The following is an 11,589-nucleotide window of genomic DNA, read 5'->3' as shown; positions in this document are numbered from 1 at the left end:
TGGGGAAGGATTCCCCCATACACCTCTACTACAGTTCCACCTCTGGCTTTGGGCTAAGCCTCCAATGTCTTCAAATCTGGGAAACGCCCCAAATCTTGGAAATATGATAGAAATATTATAAACCATCTTCAGTTTGATTTCATTGATTAATCATATATCTCTACATTGTTTTAATGGTCATATTTACCTATATGAAGCCTATAAAATACATATATAAGATGCATAGACTACTACAGTATTCATCGATGTGCTTTTGGCAGTAGTTATGGGAAAAAATGTTACCCCTCCCCTCAAGGTTACAGAAAATTAACTCTTATTACGAAGCACTCCTGCGCTCTGGATATCACTGAATCCCATTCATGCTGGATGGTGTAGCCCAGTGGTTTCCAATCTGTGTTCCGGGGTATTGTAGGTCGTCTGTGACTATTTTAGATGTTTTATGATAAATAAATGAATTCTAATAACAGTTGGGATTATTAATGTTATTATAAGAAATGTTATTTTACTTTTCACAATCAAAATTGTTTAATAATAAAAATAGCATTTGAATGTGTTACATTCATTTCTAAAAATGAACTGCTAAAATATTTTATGTAAAAAAAAAAATACGAATCCCCGAGCTTTTGAATGCGATTTGGTGGTCCCCGGAACGGAACATTTTGGGAACCTCTGGTGTAGCCTAGATTTACAGCTATACGCGCAAGAGGAGTATACGTGAACCATATGCCAGGGGAGCAGACCTTTCTCACGGCAGTAATTCAGTTATTTTTGCGTCTGTTGTGTATTACTAAAGTAGATTACCTACATTTAAGTTAATTGTACTGTAGCAAGAAGCATGGGCTGCGCAATATCAGGACTGGCACCAAAAACACTTGGAGAGACAAAAACGGAAGAAGATGTTGCGCATCTCAACGAGAAGCAAATCCAGATGATCAAAGAGTCCTGGAAAGTTATCCAGGAGGACATTGCGAAAGTTGGAATTATTATGTTCGTCAGGTGAGGTGTTTTGAATAATTTTGTTTTAGTTATTTGTAAGAAAGTTAGACATTTGCTTTATCAGACTGAACATTTTCATAATACACATCTCGCTCATAGAAAGGCAAAACTCTTCAACACTATTGCGCTCAACTTGAAATAACAGAGATAAATACATTCCAGAAATGATTGAATAAATTGGCTAGAACAAAGACAGTTTGACCGCAGGGACTGCATGATACTGTAAGTGACTAATGCTACGTTTATTATCATTCATGACGTATTTGTATTTATTATGGATCCCCATTAGCTGCCAAGGCAGCAGCTACTATTCATTGTGTCCAGCAAAATTAAGGCAGTTATACAAAATTAAAAACATTACAATACATTCATTACAGAATTCACAACACACTATATGTGTGCCCTCAGGCCCATACATGACTATAAATTAAAGAATATGCCAACTTCACATTATTCAAACTGTATGTTATTACACAGTAGTTATTTGTCTATGTGTGTTAATTATAGCTGCAATATATATGCCTTTGTGGAAACAGTAGGATCAAAATGTAGGATCAACACATTATAATTGTTATATTGTATGAGAATTATCCTAATAAAATTATGTCACTCCTTGTGCTGCCCAAAAAGCTCTCAAGGCATTTTAGGGAAAGACATTATTTGGTTCACAACAGAGAGGAGTCTCAGGGCTCAATGATTGAATGTGACTGTGACATTGTGCCTAACCTCTGCTCACAAGCAAGCAACTGTACATAGTCCTATTCTTTAACCGCTGCCACATCCTTCTGCCTTGGGGCTTGGAGACTTTTATGAAGGGTTTGGAGGGTGTTGCCTCCCTCCCTCCCATCATCCAACATTACATCTCAATGTTGCATAACAAATATACAGCACCAGTCCTCTTCCCATCTATTGACAAACAAAGACATTCACAGCAAAGAAAATACATTGCAACGAGCACAATGGCCAGCCTTTGAAATGTAATAGCTTGCAGAGAGAGAAAAAAACATGAATATTGAGTGCACAATGCATTCCTAGTTTGGTGCTAATGTAGTCAGACATTATGGCTGTTAGTGGAGAGAGATGGAGAGAGAGAGAGACCACCAGGCACAGCACAGCAGATGGCTTCAAGCCCAATCAGGGCAATGTGTCCCTGGCCTGGAGGAGATCCAGAGAGTTGAAGAGATTGACCTTAGCGTGTTGGCCTGGGACCACTGGGGCCTTCCATGGTTTAAGGTCACTTCAAGGCCCCTAGAAACAAAGGCTGTCCTCAGGTTATCAGCAAGGCTGTCCTCAGGTTAACAGCATGCACATTCAATTAGACCAGCAGCACTGTGAAGACTCCACCTTTTTGCCCTCCTCTGCTCTGTGTACTACTAGACCAAGAGTGTCTCACCAGGGAATGTATTTTCTATAAGCTGACAGTGGAAATGTAATTGATGGACTGTAGAGATCATGCTGTGTGCATGCTATGTGAGGAAATGTAAACTCTTCAATCAGAGGCGAGCCTTTGAAATACCTACTGCATATGAGAGAGCAGGAATTAGAATTCCACTTCCACTTCAAACCCCTCAAGTACAGGGAATACACTGTAGATCAAAGTGTCGAGCTCTTGAACCGTGGTTTTCTGTGTGTGGGAGAAAAAGAGACAAGGGTCATTTCCCCTGTGCTCTCACATCAGTGAGGTGTGGTATGAATTACATTGTGCCTATAAAGTGAGAATGACATTCACAGTAAAGAATATGTCCTCTAACAGCTTTGCCCGGAATAGGACTCATCTCGAAATCCACTTATCTTGACATCCATTTCACCTAGCCACAGAATTGTACAATTTATTCAGGTCTGCATTCAGTGCAGCACATGTCCAGAAAATGATGTTTTTTTCTTCAGCATGTATTACTTTGCTTCCCTGTTCATACCTTGTCATTCACTGTTATTCTTTAAAGGTTCTAGTAATTGTGGCATAATTCCATATAATTCATGTGTCAACTTAAGTCCCCTGATACGTATCACTTATAGTACAAGTTTTATTATCAGCCAAAATGCATAAAAAAGCAATCATTTTTAATGCAAGAACATAGCCACCATTCAGAGAGACTTATTTTGAAATCATCTCACACACCTCTTCTCTGCTCCTATTCATTTATTTCAAGGGCCTTGTGTTTATGACAGTAGCAATGGACTGAGATACAACTGTGAGTGTAAATACGTTTTTTTCTCCCTCACGCACAGAGGCAGTAAGAGGTGCAAATCAAAGTGTATGTACCTCACTTCATAAAATGATTGACTAGAGGGATGAGGGATGAGGGAAAACACAAAAAAAGAGGAGATGATTGGTTGATTACTATGAACATAATTAGCATTATAAAGCCAAGTAATTCATGCATGGTTCCTTTAGATCCTACAGAGCTTTAATGGTATATACCATAAATGGTGATGTATACATTATGGAACTCACAGCAGGGTATCTGATTTCATGACTATATTTAAGGTGGACACCTCTGCTGGAAATGCTCCCTGATAGTATTGCAACATGAGTTAAATCTCTTGTTAAAGGTCCAATGAAGCCATTTTTATCTCAATATAAAATAATTTCTGGGTAACAATTAAGTACCTTACTGTGATTGTTTTCAATTAAAATGGTCAAAAAAATTGCTTCTTAGCAAAGATTATTTCTCAAGCAAGACTTTTTATAGGACTGTCTTGGAGTGGTCTGAGTGGGGAAGGGGAAATTGAAAACTATCTGTCATTGGCAGAGAAGTTTGGAACTTTCTTTCTTATTGCTCTATTAACTTATTTACTGCATGGTGATGTCACCAGGCAGACCAAAACTCCAGCCCATCAAAACAGGCAACAATTTCCGGTGGTCATTTCAAACAGCTCTTACACTAAAAGGACATTATCACAATTTTCACAATTTGATACTATTATTCCAACCTCATAGTGTGGAAATATATATAAAACAGAGGAAAATCACGTTTTTGTCTGCACGAATAAAAAATGAAACGATTTACTAAGTCTGAATCAGGCCCAAAATGCATAAAATAAAATAGAAAATATAATAAAATAAAATATATATCGAACCATATCATGAAAGCAACAAAGTCTATGAGAAAGGCCATACATGAATGTGTCTGAAAGGCAAGGGGAACTCTTACGGCCAAGGCCAGATCACCACATCTGGGGACCGAATTATGACACCTTAAAGGGTAGGGGAACTCAATACAGGCAGCTCTACGAGGAGAAGGACAAGTGGGTTTACACCCCCTGGCACTGAGTGTTTTGATGTTGTGATTGCAGCCCATAGTAGGCCTAGAGCAAAGCAGGCAAGGACTGAGGGTTAGAGAGCAGCCAGGACTGATAACTGCAAGGGGCTCAAACGAACAATCAGATCTCATAGAGATTTTCTTAAAATCACTGTGTGGATGAGATGTGATGACTTTAAATGCCACCTTGAAGATATTTACAAGGATAGAGACAGGCATGGCTTAACTAGAGGACCATATCAACACTTACATTATAAAAGAAAACATAGTGGAAGACTTTCAAGACCTTATTTACAGCCTTGCTTGAACTCTGTTACGTAGTCAGTGGGAGAATTTGGAGGACGGAGGGATATTTGTGTGTGGGCATGAATAGTCAGTTTAGTTAAGGCATGCTTGGCTCTTGTAGGCTCATTTCTGTTGTCTTGGTAACAGGTTATTTGAGACCCATCCAGAATGCAAGGATGTATTCTTCCTGTTCCGAGACGTGGAGGACCTTGAGACGTTACGTACCAGCCGGGAGCTGAGGTCGCATGGCCTACGGTCAGTCGCCACACCACAACGCTGTACAACTCTTAAGTTCAATACACCACAGCCGGTGTACCGCAGAGGGAATGGTATTTTTACATATATCTCAAAATCTCACAATGTACCATCACTGATTACATTGAAGCAAACTAATGTATGACATACTGTAGAGATTAAGTTTCCTATTTCAAAGATCTGTCAACACTGTTTGTGTCCCTATATGAGATTATCATTATCTGGCTAGTTATCAGGTCTGCTGCCAGTGAAGAACACACTTATCCTCCATATGCAGCTCCCAATGATGTGTTTTCTCCATTCTGTTGTGTCACTGGGGTATGCTGAGCCTCTTAGTTTTTCTCCCCACAAAAGGCCAATAAACCTAATTAAGCCTGAGGACTCCACTTAATCAAAGGTATGAAGGCTACAGTGGCATTACAGGAGACAGACAGGGATATGTACACTACATCTCCACACGGCCCTTCCGAGCTTATACACCCAGGAAAAGGCCAAGTGCCCCTCAAATCACTTGCACAGGCATTAGTGCAGAATGTCCTCACTGGCCCCCAGAGGGAGTACACCCATTTATTATTTTTGTGCATATTTATCTTTTCTGCATAAACTCTCCCTAACATGCTCTTTGGCGTAAAAGACAGGCCTACGGGCAACAACGAAACCATGTTCAGTTTCAGGGTTTAATGTTGGAGAACAATTGTTGAAAGAGAGGATAAAAGATGACTAAATGAATTGGATCACATTAAGTGCCTGCTGTATGATCAAATGATGGTGATAATCCAAGGTGTGCCTGTGGGTCCTAATATCCAGGCCTGTGTTTCCTCTCAGAGTAATGTCCTTCGTTGAGAAAAGTGTGGCCAGACTGGACCAGCTGGAGAGACTAGAGGTTCTGGCTGTGGAACTAGGGATGAGCCATTACCATTACAACGCCCCACCCAAATACTACAGCGTAAGACACACACACTGATGGTGCATCTTAAGCACAGTTAGAGTTATCATTTTTTTGTTGTATACATTTCTATTCTGGTGTGATTTCTTTCCAGTATGTAGGAGCAGAATTCATCTGTGCTGTCCAACCCATTCTCAAAGAGAGATGGACCCCTGAGCTTGAGGAGGCATGGAAGGTACAGATTTCAGTCTTTCTTGGCGCCCCCTGTGATTTAATACAGTGGGGCAAAAAAGTATTTAGTCAGCCACCAATTGTGCAAGTTCTCCCACTTAAAAAGATGAGAGGCCTGTAATTTTCATCATTTTCACTTCAACCATGACAGACAAAATGAGAAAAAAAATCCAGAAAATCACATTGTAGGATTTTTAATGAATTTATTTGCAAATTATAGTGGAAAATAAGTATTTGGTCACCTACAAACAAGCAAGATTTCTGGCTCTCACAGACCTGTAACTTCTTCTTTAAGAGGCTCCTCTGTCTTCCACTCGTTACCTGTATTAATGGCACCTGTTTGAACTTGTTATCAGTATAAAAGACACCTGTCCACAACCTCAAACAGTCACACTCCAAACTCCACTAAGGAAAAGACCAAAGAGCTGTCAAAGGACACCAGAAACAAAATTGTAGACCTGCACCAGGCTGGGAAGACTGAATCTGCAATAGGTAAGCAGCTTGGTTTGAAGAAATCAACTGTGGGAGCAAGTATTAGGAAATGGAAGACATACAAGACCACTGATAATCTCCCTCGATCTGGGGCTCCACGCAAGATCTCACCCCGTGGGGTCAAAATGATCACAAGAACAGTGAGCAAAAATCCCAGAACCACACGGGGGGACCTAGTGAATGACCTGCAGAGAGCTGGGACCAAAGTAACAAAGCCTACAATCAGTAACACACTACGCCGCCAGGGACTCAAATCCTGCAGTGCCAGACGTGTCCCCCTGCTTAAGCCAGTACATGTCCAGGCCCGTCTGAAGTTTGCTAGAGAGCATTTGGATGATCCAGAAGAAGATTGGGAGAATGTCATATGGTCAGATGAAACCAAAATATAACTTTTTTGGTAAAAACTCAACTCGTCGTGTTTGGAGGACAAAGAATGCTGAGTTGCATCTAAAGAACACCATACCTACTGTGAAGCATGGGGGTGGAAACATCATGCTTTGGGGCTGTTTTTCTGCAAAGGGACCAGGACGACTGATCCGCGTAAAGGACAGAATGAATGGGGCCATGTATCGTGAGATTTTGAGTGAAAACCTCCTTCCATCAGCAAGGGCATTGAAGATGAAACGTGGCTGGGTCTTTCAGCATGACAATGATCCCAAACATACCGCCCGGGCAACGAAGGAGTGGCTTCGTAAGAAGCATTTCAAGGTCCTGGAGTGGCCTAGCCAGTCAACCCCATAGAAAATCTTTGGAGGGAGTTGAAAGTCTGTGTTGCCCAGCAACAGCCCCAAAACATCACTGCTCTAGAGGAGATCTGCATGGAGGAATGGGCCAAAATACCAGCAACAGTGTGTGAAAACCTTGTGAAGACTTACAGAAAACGTTTGACCTCTGTCATTGCCAACAGAGGGTATATAACAAAGTATTGAGATAAACTTTTGTTATTGACCAAATACTTATTTTCCACCATAATTTGCTTATAAATTCATAAAAAATCCTACAATGTGATTTTCTGGATTTTTTTTCTCATTTTGTCTGTCATAGTTGAAGTGTACCTATGATGAAAATTACAGGCCTCTCTCATCTTTTTAAGTGGGAGAACTTGCACAATTGGTGGCTGACTAAATACTTTTTTGCCCCACTGTATGTGGGTGTCATTCACATGCTCTTCTAGGAATTCACCCAGTATAAATGTTCAGCAGAATGCATTGAATTGGTATAATCATGTGTAACCAATTATCGTCCAAGAGGTCCCTTGGCTTTCTGCTGTGCCAGAGTTATTCACATCCAATGATTCATGTCAAGATGGAAATGATCACCAGTGGATGAGATAGGTTGACTGACATGAACATTTCAAATTCAATTAACCAGAAATGACCATATTGTGAAACCAGTGCATGGCTCTGTCACATCATGTAACCCTGCTTTACATAACTAACAAAGTATTATATCATACACTCTTATTAAATAAAATATACGTTTCAGTACAATGTAAAACTGCGCTGTGTGTGCTACTGTGTAGGATGTGAATAATGTTTTGTTTTTTTGATAGTCACTGTGTTTTCTAATTAGTTTTATGTGTTACATGACTCCATGAAAACAATGGCTAATTTTACTGAGTGAACTAGCCTGGCTATTATAAATAAAATGAAATGAGTGAATGAAGCTCTGTATTTTACCATAAATGTTCCATTGAAACTGTCTGTACTTGCCTCTAGTGGATTCATGGAGAACTACCCTTAACTCCAACCTTGTGCTTACCAGTCCTAAAAAACGTAAATGAGTTACCTCTGGTTCGTTCAGCCATTCCTATGGGGTAAATGAATGGGGAAGAATGGGGTTTAGGGATAAACGCCAAAAATAAGATCTGAGGTTAACACGGGAGATCTTATACGTTTTGATCTATAAGATAATATCAGTCAGTTAACATGACCTTTATGAATTATGAAGACTTTATGTGCTTGTTTTGAATACATAAATGCTTAAAAATTCACAAAAAGTGACGTTAGCTAATGAAGATGATTTCATAGAACAAAATGTACAAGATCTCCATAAGCCTGTGTTTACCACAGACCTTTTTTTCGGTCTTTATTGACTCCACGCACAGTGAAGGATGGTTAGTGGCCAAAAAATCTCCAAGGATCACAGCTGGAGAATTGCAGACGTTAGTTGGGTCTTGGGTTCAGAAAGGGTCCAAAACTACGATCAGACACCACCTACGTAACCACAAGTTGTTTGGGAGGGTTGCCATAAAAAAATCCTTTGCTGTCATCAAACAACAAACTCAAGCGCCTAGTTTGCCAAACGTTACTGGAACTTTCAATGGGACCGGGTTCTATGGTCAGATGAGACCAAAATAGAGCTTTTTGGAAACAAACACCAGAGGTGGGTTTGGCGTAGACAGAAAGATATCCATGCAGAAAAGTACCTCATCCCCACTGTGAAGTACGGTGGTGGATCTTTGATGTTGTGGGCCTGTTTTTCTTCCAAAGGCCCTGGACAATTTGTTAGGATACATGGTATCATGGACTCCATCAAGCACCAGCAGATATTAAATCACAACCTGACTGCCTCTTCTAGGAAACTTAAACTGGGCCTTGATTGGATCTTCCAGCAGGACAATGAACCAAAGCATCAACACAAAAATGGTTCACTGACCACAGAATCAAGGTTTTGCCATGTCCATCCCAGTTCCCTGGCCTAAACCCCATAGAAAACCTGTGGGATGAGCTGAAGAGGAGAGTCCATGAGCTTGGACCTCAAATCTGAAGGATCTGGAGAGATTATGTATGGAGGAATGGTCTCAGATCCCGTGCCATGTGTTCTCCAACCTCATTACGCATTATAGGAGAAGACTCAGAGCTGTTATCTTTGCAAAGGGAGGTTGCACAAAGTATTGAATGAAGGGGTGCCAATAATTGTGGCACACATATATGTGAGAAAAATATTTGTTTTATGTTAGGAATTTATTTTTTCTTTCAATTATTTTACTTTAATTGAAAGTTTGATTTCTGTGAATATTTTGAATGAAAGACCAAGAGGATAACCAATAAATATAATTTTTTACAGCCTGTTTTGCTCATATTTACAAAGAGTGCCAATATTAGTGGAGGGCACTGTATTCATACCCCTTGACTTATTTCACATTTTGTTGTGTTACAGCCTAAATTCTAAATGGATTAAATAAATAAAACCTCTACACACATTACCCCATAATGACAAAGTGAAAACATGTTTTTAGATAAATACAGAAATATCTCATTTACTTAAGTATTCACACCCGAGTCAATACTTTGTAGAAGCACCTATGGCAATGATTACAGCTGTGAGTCTTTCTGGGTAAGTATATAAGAATTTTCCACACCTGTATTGTGCATTATTCTTTTCAAGCTCTTTTCAAGCTCCATCAAATTGGTTGTTGATCATTGCTACACAACCATTTTCAGAACTTGCCATAGATTTTCAAATAGATTTGAGTCAAAACTGTAACTCGGCCACTCAGGAACATTCACTGTCTTCTTGGTAAGCAACTCAAGTGTAGATTTGGCCTTGTATTTTAGGTTATTTTCTTGCTGAAAGGTGAATCCATCTCCCAGTGTCTGGTGGAAAGCAGACTGAACCCGGTTTTCCTTTAGGATTTTGCCTGTGCTTAGTTCCATTGTTTATTTTTATCCTGAAAAACTCCCAGTCCTTAACGATTACAAGCATACCCATAGCACAATGCAGCCACCACTATGTTTAAAAATATGGAGAGTAATGTGTTGTATTGGATTTGCCCCAAACATAACACTTTGTATTCAGGCCACAAAGTGAATTGCTTCGCCACATTTTTTGCAGTATTACTTTAGCGCCTTGTTGCAAACAGGATGCATGTTTTGGAATCTTTTATTCTGTACAGGTATCGTTCTTTTCACTCTGTCAATTAGGTTAGTATTGTGGAGAAACTACAATGTTGTTGATCCATCCTCAGTTTTATCCTATCACAGCCATTAAACTCTAACTGTTTTAACATCACCATTAGCCTCATGGTGAAATCCCTGAGCTGTTTCCTTCCTCTCTGGAAACTGAGTTAGGAAGGACGCCTGTATCTTTGTAGTGGGTGTATTGATACACCATCCAAAGTGTAATTAATAACTCCGCCATCTTTTTTTTTACCCATCTACCAATAGGCTTCCCTTCTTTGCAAGGCATTGGAAAACTTCCCTGGTCTTTGTGGTTCAAATCCAGTGCTCGACTGAGGGACCTTACAGATAATTATATGTGTGGGGTACAAAGATGAGGTAGTCATTAAAATAGATTTTTAAACACTTTTGTTGCACACAGACTCAGTCCATGCAACTTATGACTTGTTAAGCACATTTTTACTCCTGAACTTGCCATATCAAAGGGATGGAATACTTATTGACTCAAGACATTTCAGCTTTTCTTTTTTTATTAAGTTGCAAAAATTTCAATTATGGGGTATTGTAGGCCATTGACAAAAACATCTCAATTTAATCCATTTTTAAAATCAGGCTGAAACACAACAAAATATGGGAAAAGTCAAAGGGTGGTATGACTACGTTCTGAAGGCACTGTATAAGGGCGGGAATACTTTGGAACAGATTTCCAAAATTATTAAAATCAACAGTTGGGGGAACCCTGCATTCAGACACCTTGATTCAAATTCTACATTATTACAGGTATCCTCATAATTCCTTGTGTGTTGTGTTGGTGAACCAGACCCTGTTCCTGTACCTGAGCAGGCTTATGAAGCAGGGCTACCAGGAGGAGACAAGCAGACATCACCATGAGGCAGAATCCCGCAAGGAAAGGCCAGAGAAGAGGAACACACCCAGATGAGAGGCCTGGCTATGGCTGGCCTCCACCCAGACTGTTGAGCATAGCACAAAAATGTGGCACGTGGCTTTTAGCTGTGTATATCGTGTATTTATCGCTTACAGTATTCATTTTCTACATACAGTTGAAATTGGAAGTTTGTATACACTTAGGTCAGAGTAGTTTTTCAACCACTCCACAAATTTCTTGTTAACAAACTATAGTTTCGGCAAGTCGGTTAGGACATCTACTTTGTGCATGACACAAGTCATTTTTCCAACAATTGTTTACAGATTATTTCACTTATAATTCACTGTATCACAATTCCAGTGGGTCAGAAGTTTACATACACTAAGTTGACTG

The 11,589-nt window shown here is 39.8% G+C and overlaps 1 protein-coding gene across 1 annotated transcript; it reads left to right on the top strand.

Annotated features, from left to right (window-relative positions):
• Nucleotides 1-835: 835 nt before the first annotated feature.
• On the top strand, nucleotides 836-11,276 carry LOC120023550 (neuroglobin-like). The gene is made up of 5 exons (XM_038967583.1): nucleotides 836-996; nucleotides 4,692-4,799; nucleotides 5,625-5,745; nucleotides 5,840-5,920; nucleotides 11,131-11,276. The coding sequence occupies exons 1-5, from the start codon at nucleotides 836-838 to the stop codon at nucleotides 11,248-11,250; spliced, it is 591 nt and encodes a 196-aa protein (XP_038823511.1). The 3' UTR covers nucleotides 11,251-11,276.
• The last annotated feature ends 313 nt before the right edge of the window (nucleotides 11,277-11,589 follow it).

This window comes from Salvelinus namaycush, chromosome 28 (assembly GCF_016432855.1).
Source record: "Salvelinus namaycush isolate Seneca chromosome 28, SaNama_1.0, whole genome shotgun sequence".
NCBI classification, from domain to species: Eukaryota; Metazoa; Chordata; class Actinopteri; order Salmoniformes; family Salmonidae; genus Salvelinus; species Salvelinus namaycush.
The sequence above is the reverse complement of the archived record's forward strand: the minus strand, read 5'-3'. Positions and strand labels throughout refer to the sequence as shown.